Here is a 23,272-nt window from a genome sequence, read left to right as displayed (position 1 = left end):
CCTTTAGAGAGAGGGGGGGGGGGGTCATGGAATTCTATAGTATTTAAGGAAATGTATAGATCAAGTGATACTCCACTACAGAATTTTGGAAGTGTGTAGAGCCAGTTTTGTTTCATCAATTCTGGTTATGAATTGTATAAGAGGAAGAAAGATTTACATGAAGTACAAAATATGTGCCAAAATGAAACTCAGAAAAGTCTGAAAGAAAAACTATTCAAAAAGTTCGTTACCATGGGAGATCTAAGAGATTGGGCACTCTGAATTCCAAGTTATATGAACGTTACTGGTTTCCAGGCTTCTTTGACCTGGTTAAACAGATACAGGAAATGGTATGTAAAAGGAAGTTGCAAAATTGTGAAGTTTACCTCAAGTAAATCTTTGGAGGAAATATTATCAATAGGTTATACTATAGAGAAATATTTTAGCTAGTGTGAAGACAAAGCTTCTTGTTAGCCTCTAAAATGCGGTGTATAAAGCCAGTCAGGTTTTGTGCAAGAATTGTTTGCAAACTGCAATATATCATTTCGAGTGAAAAAAAAGTCTGAGTCGCATGTGTACTTGATAAATGCTATGACACATTGTTATACAACATTGCCTGTGATAAGTATAATTGCATTACTGTTTCCACAGCTTTATATCTGTCTTCAGTAACATCAAGCCAAATTAGGACATAAATTAAAAAAACGACGACTCTTTACTTGTAAAAATCTTAGAATCGACATAGCAAAAACAGGAAAAATGGGAAAGAATAATTTTCAATGTTACATCTAAAATGTCTTCTCATCATCTGCTGAAAATAATTTGTTGCTTTTGTTGGACTCTTGTCCTGGACATAATGACACCTCTATCTTTAGAATGCTGATGAAAAGAAATTCAGATTCCACCCAAGACAGAATTTTGATCAGTGTAAAGCACTTTTCAGAAAATTTTCAGGCTATATAATTTTTGATAGCTCTTGTCATTTCATGTTTATCAGAAGAACAGTACTGTTAAACTTCAGTCGTTTCTGCATTGTCAGTTTTGTCACCACATTTTACTAATTTGATCAAGTACACCTGGTATGGAGCACAATATTCAGAATAATGTCATGACCATTTCTTACTGAGATCTATTGCTGCCTAAATAAAACTAGTAATGATTGTGAAGTGTCTGAATGCATTAATTTTTCCTTTATCAGGTGTGCCTGGTGTAAGAAAAATTTTTTTCCATCATCCAATAAACAATTTGGATTTGTGTAATGACTACAGGAAGTAAACATGGAACCGATTCATTTTTAGTAAAATGTACTTCACTCAAAAATTATTATAAGAACTGTGCTGAGGGAATTTTTATGAAACATTTAGTGTCAAAAAATTAAAATCCTACTTATGAAAGACATTTGTAATGTATCATAATACACTTCCTTGATTTTCTTTCCTCTGCTAGTCACTTGTGTAATAATTACATGTCGACATCGAGGTCATTGGAGACCAAGCACAAGCTCAGATTGTGTCAAGGATGGGGAAGGAAATTGGCCATTTCCTTTCAAAGGAACCATCCTGGCATTTGCCTGGAACGATTTAGGGAGACCATGGAAAACTTGAATGTGGATGGGTGGATGCAGGTTTGAATCATTGTCCACCCAAATGAGAGTCCAGTGTGCTAACCACTGCGCCACTTCACTCAGTTTTAGCTGTCAATATGAACTGCAAGTTGTACAAAACATTAATGATTTACGACATTTTTGGTATGATTTAAGTAGTTAAAATTCATGTATTTGCGCTTTGGACTTCGCACTATATGGCACTACACCTGCATCTCATGGCTGTGTCTGCTTATTCAATGATTTGTGTGCTAGGCAGGAAGGGCTGTGCAAACTGTTGTTATAACCAGTTCTTTGTGTGACGAAAATGAGTAACTTCAACATATTTTAAAAAATACTTGCAGTGCACGAGATAAAATTTTGACAGTGCATTTCATTCAGTGTATTCTTCCTGCATGAAAGATTGAGGGTAGGTTTCAACTGTCAGATTGGACCATTTCCTTGTAAGAGTTTCAGAGATGTTAAACATGTGGAAGCATAGATGATATTAAAAAGTTTCAAAAATTTTACCTTGTTGTAGAACCACACTGTCAGGTTATAATTTATAAAATAGTTACTGGCAAGTATTAAAATGTTACACAGCCATTGTCCAGTAGGAGCACATGACTTTATGCTATGTATGCACTTGTTACTAGTAGCTATGAACAGACTTAGTTAAAAGTTTTGTTTCAGTGGAGCGATATTTGGCACATAATCTGTTGTATAAAACAAATTAAAAAGGTATAAAGAATGAGATAGTGAGTGTAAAGTAATCTATATTTATACATTGGACTTCCATAAAATATAACATGCCAAGTAATTGAAATGAAATTATTTTATGTGCTAAGGAGTGTGATAACACAAGATCTTATTACTGGTGAAGGTCAGTGGGGAAGAAATTAGACAAATATTTCATTGCCCTGGAAGTCCATCACTAGATGATGATGTAGAAATTGACAGAGGTCATATACAGGGTGAACATTAATAAAACTGACAAACTGCAGGGACAGATTCTTCACTGGAAATGGAGGGGGGGGGGGGGGGGAGGGGGGGGGTGACCATATGCGCATGTGTCCGTAAATGAATCATTGCCACGCTAGATGGTGCTCATGAATGAAAGTTCCTTTGACCGTGCACCGTGTGTTCCTTGTGCGTAACAGGGTGTGCAATTCACACAGTGTACTGTAAGCAGCAAGGTGGTCCATTATTCATGTTGGGAACAAGCCGAGATGGTATTTGTGTATGGTCATGCAGATGCTAAATTTAGAGTTAGCATATTATGTAGAACCCGGTCCTCCAGATCTGGTGTAAACACAGTCTGTCGCCTCCCTGCTCATTTGTCTGTTTGAAAGGACCCATGATCACACAAATGCCCAAAAAGGGCTTGTAAAGTTGTGTGATGTGGTTGATGTCTGTGAGGGTACTTGTTTTGGTATAACTGTGCTGCCTGTCAACCATTTCTATCTGCTTGGCTATACACAAACACCACCTCAGCCTGTTCCTGACACTAATACCAGTCCATTCTGCTGCTTACAAGATGTTGCATCAATCGCACAGCTTGCAACACACAAGGAACTTCCACTAATCAGCACCATCTACCGTGGCAACGATGCGTTTCCGGATATAGGTTCATAGGATCTTTCTTCCTCCATTTCCAGTTAGGAATCCATCCCGTCAGTTTTATTAACAATCACCTTGTGTAGAGTACTGGAAAATTTCATTATGGTGTGACATGTAACTACCTGTGATTTTAGTGTCTCACCAGTGGAGTTCTGTGAATTACTGAAAACTGGTTTTAAGGTAATGTCTAGAATAACGTAGGCAACATAACTTTTAATTAATTATACTTGTTCCATATTCATTGTTGCTATTGACAATGTGATGATCAATTTCAGCCCATCCGTAAAATTTTGGTCACATGCAGGCACTTCCAACATCGTACTATTTAGTGTAACAGTGTCCATCTATTCACAGTGCAAATTTATAATAGAGTTCTGACTGAGAAACAACGTGACTTTAACTGCAGTTTAAAGAGTCAGTGAAGACAGATATAAGACACAAATACACAGACGTTCATAATGTTTACAGAAGGAGGTGCCCAGATGGAAGCTTATTGACTGGTTACCTCAGAGAAGTTAACAAGAAATAATGCAGGTTCCTGCTTGATGACACAGTACATGAGTCTCGCAGATATGCTGATCATAGGAAGATGGCAATGAACTTCCATGGAAATATTAATTATGTATGAACTCGTACAGATCTTGATACGTACTTCGTACATGATTGCCAAATTTTTCTACATGATGTGATTGAGTGATTGCCAGGAACCGACTTCGTCATAGATGTTACTCGTGTTACTCCTGGCAACAGACTGAAGATTTCTGGGAGGGGTACTTATAAACTGGCATAATGATATTTCGGAATCTTGGAAACTACACATTTGTTAATAAATCTGTATGGTTCAAATTTACAAGAGAGGAAGGGCTCTATGTTCAGTCAGTAATTTAGTTTACACAATTAGTGTTTAGTTAACAAAATATAAAGATTTACAGGGCTTTTTATGTAATTACATTGCGCACTGTTAATTACCTGTTATGGGTATGGTGGACAGATTTGAAATTATGTTAAATTGTGGAAATGGTTAATGGGTGGCTTATATGTTTAATGACAGGTGTCACTCAGTTCTGAAAAATTAGGACAAGAAGAGGATAGGGTCAAACTTGTGCCTTTATACCTGTTTAACACCCCGAAGGCAACAGCAATTTTGGGTATGTCCGAACTTTATTTATTATTGTCTGGCAAGTCAATTAGTTTCATAAAAATTGAAACATGTTAAAGCAAAGTCTGGATCCGATTATTTTAGAAAGTTCACTGTCTTTTAGTGTCTTAGTTTAAAATTGGAAAAGAATTTAAAATCCCTGAATCACTTAACTCCTACACCATTCTCCATGCAGCACAGTTCGTGACATTGCTCCCTCTCTAGGAGAAAAAGCAACACGATGGCTCCAGCACACTGGGTCTAGATCTTGTCCACAGTCTTCTATATGAGAGCGCTAGCAGGTCCTTGTGGTTTTGCCTGTTGTCACATCCTCTTCACTATGATGAGTATCGAAAGTAGCTCCTTACTTTAAAGCTTCAAGATCACTGAGTGGGCCTTCAGTTTCCTTGAATTAGGAGTCCCTATTGTCAATCTCCACCTCTCAACTTCAGTAGTGTTTCATATGGGGGACATGAATAATGTCTCTGCATTTTTGTCTTTGTGAAGTAGGGTCATAATCCTCAACTTCATAGTGACATCGAGACAAGCAACAAATATTGATACAGCCCAAATTAGTGCGCAGAAACCCATACAAACTCTGAGACTATATATCACTGGGCAGTACTTGCTGTTGTAGTGCTCTCAGTGCTTCTCCTGAATGTCAAGGCTCCATATGAGAGCTGGCTGCCTTGCTTGATTGGTGCAGGTGATGACGTGTTTCACATAATCATCCTCAGTATCGTCTAGATGAAATGGGAACAGTTTATCCACTGACATTTCAGGCTCATGACTGTGAAGCAGAAAGGATGATACCATAAAATGGGGTGAACAGAAACAAAATTTCCAGAAAAGTGCTATGGTACTGCGTTTGGAGGCAAATGAGAATATCATTCAAAGATTTGTTTTTCTATGTTGGTAGGGAACCTAACAAGGAAATTATGAATTTCCAAATTGGTGATACTGTCAGCTGATATTTTGTTTATTCTATTATAAACATCATATGTGATAGTGAATTTTCTTACTTCGAACTTTTTGTGTAAATTCCAGTGTAAGTTGTGTTGTTTTAATTTAAGTACTTGAAAAGCAAATTTGCAGTTCCATTTAATTAATCAAAAGTTCGGTTTTAAAGTATGCTTTAGTTGTGACTTGTGTTTCAGCTAATTGAAAACATAGCGTTATGCTTTCGGAATTTTTGGGGTGATTAGAAACAGTTAATTGCATGTGTTGCTTCAGGAGAAGACTAACAATTTAATGGAGATGGAGATCCACATGGCACAGTTCCTAACCTAGTAGATTATACTGTGATCAGAGTACATGGAAAAAGTAGGCAGTTTTTAGACTGTATGCATGAAAATTTATTTTATACAAAAATCAAGGCCAATTAAACAACGATTAAATATTTTTAGTGGAGGAGGCAATGTTTGGAAGCTCTCCGTTACTTCTGAAGAGTACCTAAGACTTTGTAGATTCGAAGACATGATCATTTCTAAAGTTGATATCAGTGACTTAATTTATTAAGAAAGAAACCAAGTTCATCAGTTCTGTGTTATAAAACATAATTACTGACATAGCACCGTTTGTTTGGAAAATAGAATAAAAATCACAGTTCGTGCAAAATTCTTATTTCTTTACTGAATAACACTTTTTTTTAACCAGATGAATTTTGTTTCTCATCTCCTAGAACCACAACAGATTTTGACAAGTTACTATTCACCCAATCAACCAATGCAACAACAAAAAGTTTAATATTGCTGTTTCCATTCACCCCCTCTCTGGAGTGATAGAAACACAGTTTATTTTATTTATTTATTTTCATGTTATAGAACAGAGCTAGGTTCTAGAACTAATTGTAAGTTTAAGGTTAGGCATAGCATATAATCCAGTATAATTTTGATTTTAATTTCTCTTTTTAAAATTATCAAGTTTGTCTTTTGAAGTTGAAAACTATTTCTATTCACCCCATTTTATGGTTTGAAGCCCTTATTAGCCTGTTCGTGTAAATGTTACAAAGGGTACTTTTGTATCCCAAGTGCTCTGTTTGATACGATTGTACATTGAGAGAATATCTGACAGTGTCTTATTGAAGCATTCTTTCAGGCCATTTGTATGTGGGGGATACGCAGTAGTCATCCAGTGAGTAATATCGCATTGTAAAATTATCTCTGACAGTAGTCTCGACTAGAAAACTTATAACATAATCAGAGATCGTCACGTGGGGTGCTCCATGCTTCAAGATGCTGTATTCTACAAGGAACCTTGCAGTTTCCTGAGCTTTTTCAGTCATTGCAGCTTTGTTGACAGTGTAGTAGGTGAGCTAGTCATCAATTCCTATTTGTTGACTGTAAGAACCTCCCCAAGAGATCAATTTCAGTCTGGTGGAATGGTACTGTTCCAATCAGAATTGGTATCAGATGCAACAGAGCTAACTGCAGCATTGCTGGCATTCCTTGCTTTGGCTCTCACAATGTCTAATTGGTTGGTAGAAACCAGGGAAGTGATACCCGTGTCTGAGAATGGTGATCTTTCTCATTGGTGAAAGGTTTGCCAAATACAGCTAGAACATGTTGATGGCCCAAACAACTGCAAGGCACTCTTTCTCAGCTGTAGAGTGGTTACTGACAGACTTTCAGAGTACTTTGGAAGCACAAACTATCACCTCTTTAGCACCTTTTCTGAAATTGTAGTAGAGCTGCTGCAACCCAAAACCACTAACCTCAATGTGAAGTTTTGTCTCAGCTTTTGCGCCATACAAGAACTGGAGCTGCTGTTAAAAACTTCTTAAGGATAAGGGAAGATCTTTCTTATGCCTCATTCCAGGAAAATTTGGCATCTCCCAGCAGTAGTTCTTGCAAGGATTGTGATTTGGTACAAAATCCTTTATTATGAATCGCTGGTTGTACGAGAACATTCTGAAAAAACCTCACACATCACAAATGTGCTGAGGTGTCAGAAAATATGCAACTGTTGATATTTTCTCTGGATTGGGACAGAATCCGTTGCCATTAACTATTTCAGTTATGTTATCCAGCTGTCAAAGAAAAATCGTCCAAAGGTGTTGAAACAAGTTCCCATCATACATTTTAAGTTAGTTGGAGCATTAGATAGTTCAAACTGCATAACTATGATCTCTTAGAGGCTGCCATGAGTTATAAAGACAGTCTTTTTCCTGTCAGTCTTGTTTCAAAAATACTTTGCTCTTTTAAGCAGTCTAGGGTGCCAACAATGTGCAGCAGTGGGTAGAGACAGCTGTCTTCGTGATTTTGTTCAGTCATCATTAGTTGATGCAGAAACCCCATGTGCCATCCTCCTCCTTCGTGAGGATCACTGAAGAGGACCATGGGCTCTCTTAAGGTTCACTGATATCATCTTGCAGTATCTTCTCCATTTCCTCCCAGCTTATCCATTGTTCTGTCAGAAACACTCCAGTGAGTGCTGTTTCACTCTTCGATGATTCCCAGTGTTGTTACAGTGTTTTACCATTGGCTGTTTGCTCAATCTCATGTCCACTACAGATTCGACTTTACAGGAGGAGGACCCCTGAGTCGACTAGCACCCAGACGGGTTGATGTCGATAATGTCAGTGAGATTTCCTGACATCTTGATAACAGCTGTCCATGGAGATTTTTCATCTGTGGCACCCTTACGTGATCTCCTTGTTTAGTATTTCAGAATTCAGTATCTATGCGAGCAGCTGGTATCTCTGTACAACGAGGGGGAGCAGCTGCAGTATGTTGGGGAGCAAACTCATCCAGGGTATGATAATGGTCCAACAGTTTAGCTATAATCATTTGCAACTGACTGGCATGAAGAGGACTGTTGTGATGTCAGAAACTGTGCTTCTTTCTCTGCAGTAGCGTACTACATGTCCAATGCATCCAGAGTGTAAGCACACTGGCATGTTGGCCTCTGTCCACCAAATGTGTATTTTTTCTATGAGGCTTTATACTTGGCTGAGGTGTCAGTTGTGTCAAGTGTTAGTCAGATGCCAGTCCAAATTGACAGAGTTCATTCTCCCTGACATGTTCAACTGGTGGTGGATATTGATGCTAAAGATCGATACACCTCCGTATCCTCATTCTCTATTAACTCGACGTTCATTGCTGCTCTGTCTTGCTTATTGGCTTGATAGTTCTGGTTGCCATGAACTGTTGTATTTCTTCTTGTACTTGTTGGTGGGTGAGACAGATGTGGTGGTGGTGGTCTTCTTCTTCTTCTTCTTCTTCTTTCTCCACGAGTGCCTTAAGGGCCACTTTAAGTTGTCAGACAGACTTATTTCATCCATTTCTTTTCTGTTGCATTTCCTCAGTGCACTACTGCCACCTTATGAACTCCTTGGTTCTTATGACATCAATTACCAAAAGAGCTTTTTTATAGACCAAGATAAGTTTAAGGACATAAATGCTTATCCTGTTGAGAATGGTCTTTCAGATCATAGTGCACAGCTTGTTACAGTACATGACATAGCTCCATGCAGTATAATAAATCAGACTTTCAAAGCAGTGCGTTCAATTAACAATATAAATATTGCAAACTTTAGGGAAAGCCTACAGCAGCTAGACTGGGATGAAGTGTATAAGGAACCCGATGCAAACTTGAAATATAACTTATTTCACAATACATTTTTAAGGGTATTTGAAAATTGTTTTCCCAAGAAAATAGTTAAACATAATTCCAAGAAAACATATAAAAAACCTTGGCTAACTAAAGGAATAAGAATATCTTGCAACCGTAAAAGAGAACTGTATCTAACAGCAAGAGGGAGTACTGACCCCGAAATTGTTCAATATTATAAAAACTATTGTGCGGTACTAAGAAAAGTTATTAAAAAGTCCAGAAGCATGTGTATCATGTCTGAGATCAGTAACTCTGATAATAAAATTAAAGCAATTTGGAATATTATTGAAAGGGAAACAGGGCAACCAAGAGCACAGGAAGACTTTAGTGCAATAAAACTGAATGACAAGTGCACTAACAAACAATCAGAAATTGAAAATATTTTGAATAATCATTTTTTAAGTGTTGTGGAGAAAATAGGATCTAGATCTTCACTAAAATAGGCAAGGCTATTAATAGAAGAGGCCATACCTGCGCAGTTTGAAACAACTGTAATTCCACCAACCTCTCCCTCTGAAATCAGTAAAATAATAAACTCACTGAAAAGTAAAAGCTCTTACGGAATTGATGGCATTTCCAGCAAAGTACTTAAAGCTTGTTCCCCACAGATAAGTAGGATTCTCAGCCACGTATGTAATAGCTCTTTAGAGCAGGGTGTTTTCCCTGATAGACTGAAATATGCCATTGTAAAACCATTGCATAAAAAGGGGGATACGTCGGATGTCAACAACTACCGCCCAATCTCTCTTCTGACAGCTCTATCAAAAATTTTTGAGAAAGTAATGTATTCAAGAGTAGCCTCCCATATTTGTAAAAATAAAGTACTAACAAAATGTCAGTTTGGTTTTCAGAAAGGCTTTTCAACAGAAAATGCTATATATGCTTTCACTGATCAAATATTAAATGCTCTGAATAACCGGACATCACCCATTGGTATTTTTTGTGATCTCTCAAAGGCCTTTGATTGTGTAAATCATGGAATTCTTTTAGATAAGCTAAATCATTATGGTTTGAGTGGGGCAGTGCACAAATGGTTTAATTCATACTTAACTGGAAGAATGCAGAAACTTGAAATAAGTGGTTCGTGTAATGTTAAAACAACAGCTGATTCCTCAAACTGGGGTGCTATCAAGCACGGGGTCCCACAGGGTTCGGTCTTAGGTCCTTTACTGTTCTTGATATACATTAATGACTTACCATTCCACATTGATGAAGATGCAAAGTTAGTTCTTTTTGCTGATGATACAAGTATAGTAATAACATCCAAAAACCAAGAACTAAGTGATGTAATTGTAAATGATGTTTTTCACAAAATTATTAAGTGGTTCTCAGCAAACGGACTCTCTTTAAATTTTGGTAAAACACAGTATATACAGTTCCGTACAGTAAATGGCACAACTCCAGTAATAAATATAGAATTTGAACAGAAGTCTGTAGCTAAGGTAGAATTTTCAAAATTTTTAGGTGTGTCCATTGATGAGAGGTTAAACTGGAAGCAACACATTGATGGTCTGCTGAAACGTCTTGAGTTCAGCTACGTATGCTATTAGGGTTATTGCAAATTTTGGTGATAAGAATCTCAGTAAATTAGCTTACTATGCCTACTTTCATTCACTGCTTTCGTATGGCATCATATTCTGGGGTAATTCATCGTTGAGTAGAAAAGTATTCATTGCACAAAAACGTGTAATCAGAATAATTGCTGGAGCCCACCCACGGTCATCCTGCAGACATCTATTTAAGGATCTAGGGATCCTCACAGTAACCTCACAGTATATATATTCCCTTATGAAATTTGTTGATAATAATCCAACCCAATTCAAAAGTAATAGCAGTGTGCATACCTATAACACCAGGAGAAAGGATGATCTTCACTATGCAGGGTTAAATCTGACTTTGGCACAGAAAGGGGTAAATTATGCTGCCACAAAAGTCTTTGGGCACCTACCAAACAGCATCAAAAGCCTGACAGATAGCCAACTAACATTTAAAAATAAATTAAAAGAATTTCTAGATGACAACTCTTTCTACTCATTGGCTGAATTTTTAGATATAAACTAAGTAAAAAAAAAAAACCTTAATCATTAGTGTCATGCAATATTTCGTGTAATGTAATTTCTTGTACAGACATCTTTTATTAACCTGACACGTTCCACATCATTACGAAGTGTCGTATTCATGATCTATGGAACAAGTATTAATCTAATCTAATCTTATGTGATTCCTTTCATCAGGTGTGAGATTTTGTTATGTTTTGTTATATTTGGACACACAATGTGGCATAGAATCCAGATATTCTGTATGTATGACTGTGTCATTTCCCCATGATGTTGCCCTGCTTTTAAATTGTTCTCACACTAAGTGGTCTTGTTGCTGATTGTCCTCTTTTCTCCCCCCCCCCCCCCCCCTCCAGCCTGGAATTTGTCCCAGCTGTCAACCTTCTCTCCATTGTTCTTGAACCACCGATGGACTGTGTCATCCAAGTAATAGTATACATTTGTCAAACTCATCATGTCATCCCACTTCTTGTATTTGACAGCTCTGTCAAATCCTTTGTCATTTTGTCAGGTCATGACCAGTGGCTCTGGATAACACTGAGATGGGTGCCAGATGTGCTGCTGACATGTTGATATTTTGGAGTCCACTGGTTTTCTTAATATACAGACAAACAATGCTCTGTTTGTATTCTGATCTCTAACAGTGTTGGCGACAGCTTTTGTGTTGCCTAATTGGAGCCATGATGATATAGATGTTTTAAAGTACCCAGTGTCTCCAGAAAATGACATCATGTCTTCACTACAATAAAGTCAAAATCAAGAAGCAGGGTCATAATTGAAGTTCAATTTGTAGCACGAAAGCATTTTTATTATGAGCACCAACGGACAGAAAAGAGGATTGAGCTACTGAATCGAGAGTGCTACTGTTTAAACAAAGCTCAAAAACATTCCAGAATATACAAACACAACATAATTTGAGAACCGTCCAGAAATGATGAATACTTAATAACAAATAATTTCTGGTTGTCGGGTTTGAGCTGGTGACCAGCAACACGCCGGTCAGCAACGCTAACTACCGCGTCACACTGCCTGCAGCACAGCTCACGGCAAATTGTACATGATACTGTGACATATACTTCTAGGAGAGCACCTTGTATTAGGCTCAAGATTCTGCATAAATTACACTATAAAACAAGACAAGGAAGAAGGCTCTATCCAAGAAGAAAGATTTCAAGACTTCAGATATCTAGACATGTTAGCCACTCCATGAAAGAAGAGTTATGCATGATGAAAATTGAAAAATGGGGTAATTTGTGTTGATTATCCTAGAAATAGATCCCTGAAGAATACTATTAACAATTTTAGAGCCGAAAAGAAAAGAGTTTTCAGAACCAGGTGAGATTCCTTTCAAACTAATGCATGTCTTAATTGATCAAATAGAGATGTATCTGTGTGAACTGTAGAAGTGCCACATGTAAGGAAAAAACTACACCTAAGAAAAATAATTTAGTGGTGATTATTAATAAAGGGCAGGTCAAGGATACAATTATACCCAAATCCTACATAATCATTTGTCTCATAAATGTTCAGGGTAAGATATTTGATAATCTGTTTGACATAATATTGCCAAACTGTGATGTCCCACATTCTGTGTGCCCTGACCAGTATGGCTATAGCAGAGGAAGATCAGCAGAAGATCCAATAAATAACGGTATCTTACTGGCAATGGACAACACTACAAATCTAGCCATAACAATTTGTAACGTATGTGTATTTGAAAGCTTCCGGTCACTGGTATTCTTCAGCTGACCGAGTCGGAGTGTTCAGAGGTGCTGTATTACTGCTCAAGGCATTATTGCCATGGAAGATACCCAGTGTCGAACCTTTGCCATGAAAGACACCCAGTGTCAAACCAGAGTTTGGGGTGTAACATGGAGCCCATACTATAAAATTTACAGGATAGTGGCAACATTAGTGGAGCAGTGCTATTAAGCTGTTCTCTGTAAGCTGCGACTCAAGAAGAATTGTCAAAGACAGTTGTAGTGCTTAGATTGCAAACGTTAGCATCACAAAAAATGTTGTACCCTTTGTCAGTTGGCAAGTTGTCAAGACATCCTGTTATAAGTTGTTGATGTGATGATTACATCAAGTATAGTAATCAGATATCTATGTGTGTTCACATAGGAATGCTGTAACTTCCCATGGGAAATAGGATAAGCAAGCAGAAAAAGGGAAAGGCAGTGCATCAAATTATTAAAATTACACTGGGACAGTTTCAACTCTCCTAAAAGCTGTTGGCTAAACCAACATTCTATATTTAATGCCCAGAATGAATGTTTCACTCTGTAACAGACTGTGTGCTGTTTTGGAATTTTCTGGCTGTTCAAAACTGTGTGTCAGACTGAAACACAAACTGGGAATCTTGCCTTTAGTGGAAAATGCTCTTACTGAGGGCTGAGCTATTCAGACACCCACGACCTTTTCATGATGACAGAAGTGAAGCTGTGAGGGCATCTAAGAGCATTTCCTATTGAAGACAAGGTTTGAGGTTCAAGTCTCACAGTTTTTATCTGCAAGGAAGTATATTAGTTACTGTTGTGCAGTGTATTTTGAATGTATAAGCCTGTAGATATGTTCTACTGAGGTTGACAGGCTTCTTATCCACAATACTGATGCATTGTTAGTTATTCTGGGAACCTAAAAAGTGGGAAATAAAACACCCTTTGAGCTAGAGAAAGGTAATCAAATGCAATTGTACAGTTCTTGGAACTGAGGCTAATATGGAGAAAAAATTTTATCTCATTTTGAAACTGTGGAAAATTGACTGGGATGTTTCCAACACTGGTATAACAACATCATAAGAACATATAATTTCCTCCTCAACTTGGGGAATTGGGGGGGGGGGGGGATTTAAGACTCTAATTTTTTAACAATTAGATGATAGCACTATCACCCTGAGAACTATACCTATGGAGGACATTATTGCTAATACCGAAGCAGCCATTTGGACCCTTCCTTGTGAAAGAGCAGAGGAAATACGCACTGAAACAGCCAGGATACTGTGCAGAGCAAAACCACCAGTTTGCAAAGTGAAGAAAGAAGAAGTACAAGCTATTCAGAACCTTAAAGCTGACAAAAGTATATTGGTACTGCCTGCCAAAAAGGGAAATGACACCATCGTAATGAAGACCAAAGGTAATGAGAGTAGACCCAGGACCTCTTAGATCCAACAATGTAGCAAAAACTAAGTGCAGATCCGACACTGGATATCATATGGAATACAAAATGGTTAATCATAATCACTGACAAAGGAAATAGTCCAGAAGACTGCCTGTCGCATTTGAGTGAGTGATTTCAGAAATGTGGTTTGTGTGGTTCAGTGAACCACTGTATCAATTGACATGTTGGAATTGCTGCTGAAATGTTTTCATGTGTCCGAGGCTTACTGCACACTAAGGCAGTCTCTAGCACAAAAAGGAGTGCACAATGCTGCAACCAAAATTTTTGATCACTTGCCCAGTGATACAAAATGTCTATTAGTAGAAGTTTTAATGGCAGTTGTATTTACAGTCGGCTAATGTACCAGTAGTATTTTAATGTAGTAGAAGAAATTCCTTCTTTTTAAAAAATAATGTGTAACCAGTAGTAAAAATTATTATAAAAGTAGTGGTTCAGTACAGATGTGTGGGATTGTAGGGCCTCTTTAGTTATCAAAAATGTAGGCTGTAATTATTACAGAATAAATAAATAAATTATGAAGAAAAAGTTTTCAAGTGAACAGCCAGATCATTGTCAGATATGAATACTATTTTGAAAACAATGAATGTACCTGCGTGACATGATGTTCTCCCCATTTGCGTGATAACTTTTCCTTCCTACTATACGACATGAGAAACTGAGGTGTCTTAACAAATAAACAAATAAGTTTATGAGCTTCCTTCCACCCATAAAACAAGGCTTTTGGCATCATGATTCAGTGAATAGAAGGTTGATTTGTTGGACTGGCATGTTCAAGTGTTGGCCTGAAATTTCTATGACATTTTTCTGGATAAAATAGGTCATTTGTTGCATGCCATGTCAGTAAACCCAAAAACCAGCAACATTGCTGCAATAATGAAAACATATGTTACATCCAGTATATCGGAACTTAGTGGAATGGCTTCTGTGAACTTGGGGCATTGTAATACCAGGAAGTGGTCTACATGCAGTTGGTAGCCTGGATTAAATGTAAGAGAGGGCCTGATGGTGATAATCTTACCAGGGTAAACAAATCAATAAATAAAAAGTAAACTTAGTTGTATATCTGGTGTTTTTGGAGTGTACAACAAAAGGAATCCAAACTTGACAGCAAATAGTGTATGTAATTATCTCACTTCCAGAAATTTCATGAAAGTCACCCTTTTTAATCAGTAGAAGATGATATATGTAGCTCTGACTCTCAAGTATAAGTAGGAAACAAAGTTGTAATTTAATTTTCAATGTGTGTTCTAATTATGCTAGCACATTGGTCACTGTATCTATTTTCTAGTGCCTGAAATAAATAAAAAATGACAAGGAGAGCAAAGAGGGTAGAAAGATGCCTCATTGTATCCTGTAATTCGTCTGTAAATCATTCTATCCATACGACCAAAACGTTGCAAGAATTTCTACCTGTTGTACTCTTATTAAAACTGTTTCAGTTGAAACTCACAGAGATTAAAATTACTTACTTTTGCTGCATTCTTTTATTACCTGAATATTCTTCATTTCACAGATGATTCCAGCTCATGGAGCAGCAGTTACTGCCAACACATTCTCACCAGATGGAAAATACTTAGCCACCTACAGTTGCAGTGAGAACAGGCTTTCATTTTGGCAGGTATGTTGCACAGTTGATTACATTAGTTTAGTTCTAACTTTAGTAAGAAATGGAAGTAATGATTTATTCATGTCATTAGATAACATTTCCAATGAAACTCCAAGACTTCAGTTTTTCACTTAAATCATTTTCGTTCACATAATCAGTTATTTTGGGTTTGAAGCTGAAACATAAGAACTGATGCAAGATAGAGCCATGAAGACTGTGACAGCTACTTTGTACACTGACCAAGGGGAACCAGTCTTTGTTTTGGTTCAATTTCATTTACAGTATCTTCACTAAAATAAATACCTTCCAACAGTCTGTGTATTTTCCAAATTATATTTACATAGTCGCACTATGAACTGTGCCTACACTATTGGTGTTAAGTTTCATATTATTGAAAGCTATGTTTGTTTCACTTTCAAACAACAAATTAATTTGTGAATATGGCTACAGTTGACTTTTTTCTTATAAATAGAAATGAGTTAGTTATTCCTACCCGGCACCTTTTACAACTTACAATAATAGAAATTCTTCTATGGAGTAGGACAAGACGTCAAGGAGAAACTTTCTCAGTTTCTTTTCAGGTTTCACTTTTCTGTCTGTCAGACATTTCAGACATTTTGTATCACTGGGCAAGTGATCAAAAATTTTGGTTGCAGCATTGTACACTCCTTTTTGTGCTAGAGACAGCCTTAATGTGCAGTAATAAATGTCTTTTTTACTTCTGGTATTATAATTATGTACAGTATTTTCCTTTTGAACTGCAGCTGATTATTTACAACAAACTTCATTGGGACAGTGAAGACTTTTATTTTTATATGAGTTAACTCAGAACATTATTCCATATGACATTATTGAATGAAAATATGCGAAATACGTCAACTTACTGATTTTTATCTCCCCAGTATTTACCATGATTCAAAGTGCACATGTGGCTGAACTAAATTGTTCTAGAAGTTTCACAATATATTCTTTCCTGTTTAAATTCTCATCAGTATTGCCAGCTGAAATTTTTGAAGTTTCCACTCTGTTGTTTCCTCATGATGTGTTACACTTATCATTGGTATAGTACTTGGAGGTGTACAGAACTGGACATGTTGCATCTTTTTGAAAATGAATGGTAGATCATTAGCAGAAAATAAGTCATTGATACTTTTAAGAACATTGTTTACCATTTCATCTGTTGCTGCATTTGTGCTTTGATTACAATACTAGTGTCATTCACAAAAATAATTACTTCTGCTTGTTGTATATTAGATGGAAGATCATTTACATGTATGAGGAACAACAGCGGACCCAAGGTTGAGTCTTAAGGAACCACATCTGTGATTTCTCCCCAGTCAGAAGAATCCCCCCACCATCTGATTACGTTGGTTGAATTACTAAGGACAACTTTCTGCATTCTTTTAGTTAGATGTGACAGTATCCGCCATACCATCAGTTGCATAAAACTTTAATTTACCTCAGAGAATATTGTGATTCACACGTTCAAATGCCTTAGGTTAGAGAAAATGCCAACTAATGCTATTTTGTTTCTTAATGCTTGTGAAATTTGTTGAGTGAACGTGTGAATGGCTCTCTGAGCAACTCTTTTGAAATCCAAACTGTGATCATTACAATTAATATTGCAAATCATCCATGGAATGTGAGCACAACTAACTCTGATTCTTCGTAGACATCTACAAACAAACTCCACAATTGTCGATGCGGTCCATGGAGGAGGGTACCGTGAACAATGGCAAGTCATTTCCTTTCCTATTCCACTCAAAAGTAGAAGAAAGGAAAAATGACTATCTTAAAACCTTCATAGGCGCTCTAATTTCCTGCATCTTGTCTTCTTCCTACTTACGCGAATTGTGTGTTGGTGGCAGCAGAATCATTCTGGAGTCGTGTTTTGCATTTGAGTTCATGAAGCATCTCCGCAATACTTGCTTGCTGATCTAACCTACAGGTAACAGATCCAATTGTTTCAATGTCTTCCTTTCATCTGACGCATGGGGATTCCAAACACTCGAACAGTACTCAAGGATGGGTCACACTAGCATTCTGTCTCCCTTATGGATAAGCTACATTTTTCAAAAATTCTTCCAATAAAATTAGGTCAAACATTCGCCTTCCCTACTACAAAGCTGATGACATTATACCACTTCATATTGCCTTGCAGTGCTACACCAAGATATTTAATTAGTGTGACTCTGTAAAGCAGCTCTCTATTAATGCTATGTTCAAATGTCACAGGATTGTTTTTCCTACTCATCAACATTCAGTTACATTTTTCTACATTTAGAGCAATCTACCATGTATCACACCAACTAGAAATTCTGTCTTAAGTCATCTTACATAGTCCTAGAGTCACTCAGTGACAACATCTTCTCATACACCACAGTGTCATCAGCAGACTACCGTAAAGTGCTGTTCACCCTAACCTTGTCTCTGTTGAACACCTGTCATCAAGGACAACAAAATGGGTTCTGTTACTTTAAAAAATCTCTGAGCCACTCACATATCTGAGAACCTAACCTGTATGCTTGGACCTTCATCAGCACACTGCAGTGGAGCACCATGTCAAATGCTTTCTGGAATTTAGGGATGTGGAATCTACGTTTTGTGCTTCATCCATGGTTTGTAGGATATCATGTGAGAAAAGGGCAAGTTGAGTTTCACATGAGCGATGCTTTCTTTCTGTAGTGCACCCTTGATCTATCAAAGGGAATCCTACCACACTCCACCCTATAATGCAGGTCCAGAAATCTGCAGCCATGACCATCACATAATCGACGGAGCCTCTCATTGACAGCCCCTCTTAGTTCCAAAACAAAGGATCCCGATCGACTCTGCATACAATGCTGCAAGTTGTGAACTTCGCTTGAACCATACAGGTAGGGTCAACAGTCTTCATCACATCTGTCAGCCTCCCATTGCCTCAGAACCCAAGTGTCAGGTGTCATTGGTTCCTACACAAGCAACAACTTGTGAATTGCTGCACCCTGCACTCTTGATAGGCATGGGTAAGACCACCTCCACATCTTGGATGAGGTTCACCAAGTGCACATTTGAATTCCTTCTGACCCTGGGCACTATTCCTATTCCTCCCCCCCCCCCCCCCCCCCCTGTGTGTCTGCTCAGAGCCTGCTGAAGGAGCAGCTATCAGCCTATTCACAGAGCGAATGGGTGAGGCCAAATGGCCAGCCTCCAATTGACTCTCCGCCTTGAGTGATGAGACCATGCAACAATTGCCACTGTCCCTGCAGTGTGCACAGATCCTCTGCATCGGGTACACTGGAAGGTGCCTTGACAGCAGACCCTATGGGTGAAACAAGTGACACCTGAGGTGCTCCATGTGACATGCCAACCTGCAGACATCTGACAGTGGCTCTTCAGCTGTTCACAAACTGAGGCCAGCTGCTTTTGCATCCGCGTGCACTCGCACACTTTCACTATCCATCCTACAACTACCAGCTTGAGAATTAAAATATGAAGCCAAACAAAAAAGCTAAATACGTGACTAGATAATCTCCTAGTGCTTCACCAATGGAGGCTACCAGCTGGCAGAGCTGTGGCCAGCAGTTTCTGGCTATCCAAAATAAACAAATGCATGACTACTGCACTACAGAATGTGCAAATGTACACATTACCATTAATAAAATGCAATACTCTACAAAAAAAAAATACCTTTCAAATGCAAAAATATGCAATAAATTTTAGAATTAAACTTCACAAGCACACAAAAATGCACAAAGAATTTACGAATTAAATGTAGACTCAGATGGAAAGCTAAATGTGTGACTTACTAGTCTCCTGGCACTTCACCAACAAAGGCTGATTAATTATACGACAAAGATAGTCTCCTATACTAGATCAGTGTCCCAGGAAAACCTCTTTCATGGAGTCTGTTGGCTACTATACCAGTAATATAATATCTGTGTATGTACCTGGCAAATATGCTGCCAATCTAGTTCATGGGTTGATTGTTTCATCAGGGTTTAGTGAATATTCATTTAATGATGATCTTTTCTCTCACTGGCGTACTATGTGTAGACCAAGCTCTGTTCAAAGACTGTGAGCCTATTGTTCATGGTAAAAGATTACCCACATGTTACTCCTTTTATTTCAAATAATCTGTTGATGACCACCAAGTTTTTTGTGCAAATTCCATTGTATATGATCAGCTTGCAATATACTGTAGCACATTGTTATGGACCATCCCCATTCCTCAAGTTTTATTCACTTGGGCAGTGAAAGCAATCATTGATACATAATTTGCCAAGTTTGTGATAGTATAATGTGAAATACACCTGTTGTGATCCATTTTTGTGTGTAAACCCCAGAATCAAGATTCTTGTTGATGAGGAGGGAATACCTGTTCTATTAAACACTGAGAAAGAAGAGCAGTGTTTATATCATGTCAGGAGCAGTAATTATCATTTTCTTGTGTATTTCCTAAAAGTTAAATGCATGCAGCCACAGTTAATCAATGTAAAGAAGTATCATGTACTTGGTGCTGCTTACATGGCATTCCTCTCCAAGTATTATATCACAAAATCCTTTGATGTATCCACAATTTTCTGTGGGATTTTCTACACTTGTTAAAGGCCTGAGTCCCATGTGAAGAATGCTTATCGCAGCTCATTCTCTACTTCTTGTTTCTTGTTACTCCCCCTCCATCCACTAGGCCACCAAAATTTATGTTCATTATTTTCATACAGTTACAATATGTAGGCTCCCAGGATATAATTCCATTACTCCCACTACTGTGTATGTAAATTATCTGCAGATTCTGGCCACTGAAATATAAATTGACACATTTGGTCCCACAAGTGTTTTGTTGGGAGAAGGTCCATTGAATTTGAAAGCCAATGCAAGCTGTCACACCCTGCTGATTATGTCAAGCTACTATCAACTGATATTTCATGAATTACCCACAGGCACTAGAATGTTTCTTGAGTCATAACTAATGGTGTCTACACTATAACCTACAACTGCAGAATCAATATCTCGCTGTAAGAGATGGTCCAGGTTGTCAAAGCGATGCTAAATTGTGGTGTATCAATTTTTGTAGATTAGCGTTGTTCAAGAATTAAGTGAGTGCTATGTAATGTCATTTGTGTCTGCATTGCTTGTGTGGTTGGCACCATGAAGGATGAGTTTTTCTTTGAATTGGTGTCGGAAGCATCCTGTTAAACAGACATCATGTTTGAAGTTGAACTTTGTTCACTTAGCTTCTAATGACACTTTAGGACACAGGAAGAGAACAATGCAGAAGAATTACTTAAGGAATATCATCTATCACATCTCTTTCCAATCTTTAGTGTGGGGATGGGCAATTGAACCATGCTAATTTAATGTATGGTTTTCATCAGTCTGATTTGCAATATAATATATCACTGTGTCCCGAGATGAAGGTAATGGAATTACAGGGCCTAACACTGTGTTGCAAGGACAGTTCCTACCTACAAAACTGAGAGAAATTGGTGTTAGAGGAAGATCCTTTTGCCAAAGTTGATTGTTGTTCTCAGATTCATTCTCAGCTGTTAGGTGGTCATCTTTGCCCTTGGCCACAATTCAACCATGATTGTTTCACGTGACGGATAATGGATTATCAAGTGCACACAAAAGACTGCATAAATGAGTTTAAGTGGAACATTACATGATCAGTACCTTTGATGGTTGGAGTAGCATAGGGATAGACCAAGATATTTTGTGGGCTGTCTGGGCAATAGAAAAAAATAGAAAAATACTTAAGAAAATATGGTAAGGAAAATAGGGATAATATTCATAGTACTTAGTCAGAGCCTTCCTTCATTCATCACTTGCAATTGAATGAATTATTCCCTATAGATTCATCTGGTGAAAACTGACCCGAAGCTTACATTAAGTCTCTCCTAGTTCGTACCTTGGTCCAGCTGTAACCTCACCCTCCTCCCACCTGCTTCAACTCACTCTCAACCTTGCCTCACTTTTCTCATGACACAAAACCCTTGATGGAGGAAAGAAAAGCCATCAGCAGTCTCAAAATATGCCACAACCTGATAATCCTCCCTGTGGATAAAAGCTCGACCACTCTTCTAGTGAACTTCAGTGAGTTTGGTGGAAAATTTCGACTCACTTTCTATCACCTCTACTTGTAAGCTTCGCTCTATAGGTAGTACTGCAGAAGCCCTGTGTGACCTCAAATTTTTAGGCACACATGCTTTTGTATCATGTGCGCACTGTTGATGGGTGTAGAATACACTAATGCCTTTAAATGTATCCATAGCCAGAAATCTAACAGATTAAGGTCTGGTGAATGGTACAGCTGTGGTACCTGACCACCCCTACCAACCACTCACTGATTAAACAATTGTCATAGGTGTAGTCATACAAGGCACAGGAAATTGTGGTACCCCACTATCCATAAACAACATTCTTTGTCTTTGTGCAAATTGTGAGTAATTTGCCACATAGATGAAATAATTCTTCCTTGTGGCTCAGTGGACTGGTGCAAGTCTTTAAATTGGATGTCGTTTCAGCATCTTGTGTGTATACCTAATATACCCCAGTAATCCTACTGGGGATTGGGGACCTACAGTTTAACATCGAATCTGAACTGAATTTGAGCCACATGTCATTCCTGGTGAATCTTCACAGAACTGATTGATTGAAGATCATCTGTTAGTTTGTCTGGTAATGTTTATGGCTCTATGAGTCTGTCACGCAAGATTTGCTTCCCACATATTCATACTAAGTGAACCTGGTGCTTTGATTCCACTCATGTATTTGCATATCCCCAAACATGGTTATTGTAATAATTTATGGTCCCACTGTTTATGCATGCTACATAATCTGCACAAAAAAAAACCTGCACACTGTTGATTGTGGACCTTGTCCTCACAAAGGTACCATGTCTGCAAGTCACTGTAACAACCTGTAACAAAGTACTGCATCTGCCATTTCCTGTGTAGAATAATAGGACTCCATTTCACTGTTTATGTTGTTCACATTCCATGGATTGACTTATTGTGATGCCAGCACAAGCCTGGAACAATACACATGGAATGGCTTTTGTAGGAGACAGTTGTAAGAGCTATGTATGACAACAATATCACAGTCAGAAGACTAACTACAGAGACAAACACAGCCAGTAAAAAATGAGCAATTAACATCAAAAGAACCACTGCATACTGACCATTCTCACCCTCGTGCATCAACCTGTTTATGGACCAGGTAGAAAATCTTAACCAACCAAGATCTTAAATCACCACCCTGTTGCAAGTTTGTTGGTGGTGATGTACTGGATTCAGGACTAAGACATTAAATCTCATTCCTCCACAGCCTTAAAACCTATTTTCCATTTCATCTTAGCTTCAGCTCAGCCTGATGTCGGGCTTCATGGAGCTTGGTGGACTAGTAGTAAAGAGCATGTCTGAAAACTGAGAGATTGTTTGATTGAATTGCATTTGAACCACAGAAACTTTCCAGCCTGTCTTTAACTTAGCCTTAACCTCTCAGTTACCTGAAAA

General features: G+C 38.0%; 1 protein-coding gene across 4 annotated transcripts in view; it reads left to right on the top strand.

Annotated features, from left to right (window-relative positions):
- LOC126299335 (WD repeat-containing protein 7) overlaps positions 1 to 23,272 on the top strand; it is a 324,063-nt gene that overhangs the window by 294,109 nt on the left and 6,682 nt on the right. For all 4 annotated transcript variants that reach the window (XM_049991168.1, XM_049991166.1, XM_049991167.1 and 1 more), the window contains one exon: positions 15,684 to 15,788. In XM_049991168.1, coding sequence (XP_049847125.1) covers positions 15,684 to 15,788 — 105 coding nt within the window. The remainder of the gene's footprint in view (positions 1 to 15,683; positions 15,789 to 23,272) is intronic.

The sequence above is a fragment of the Schistocerca gregaria genome, chromosome X (assembly GCF_023897955.1).
Source record: "Schistocerca gregaria isolate iqSchGreg1 chromosome X, iqSchGreg1.2, whole genome shotgun sequence".
Taxonomy (NCBI): Eukaryota; Metazoa; Arthropoda; class Insecta; order Orthoptera; family Acrididae; genus Schistocerca; species Schistocerca gregaria.
Note: the sequence above shows the minus strand (reverse complement) of the source record. Positions and strands in the feature narration are given on the sequence as shown.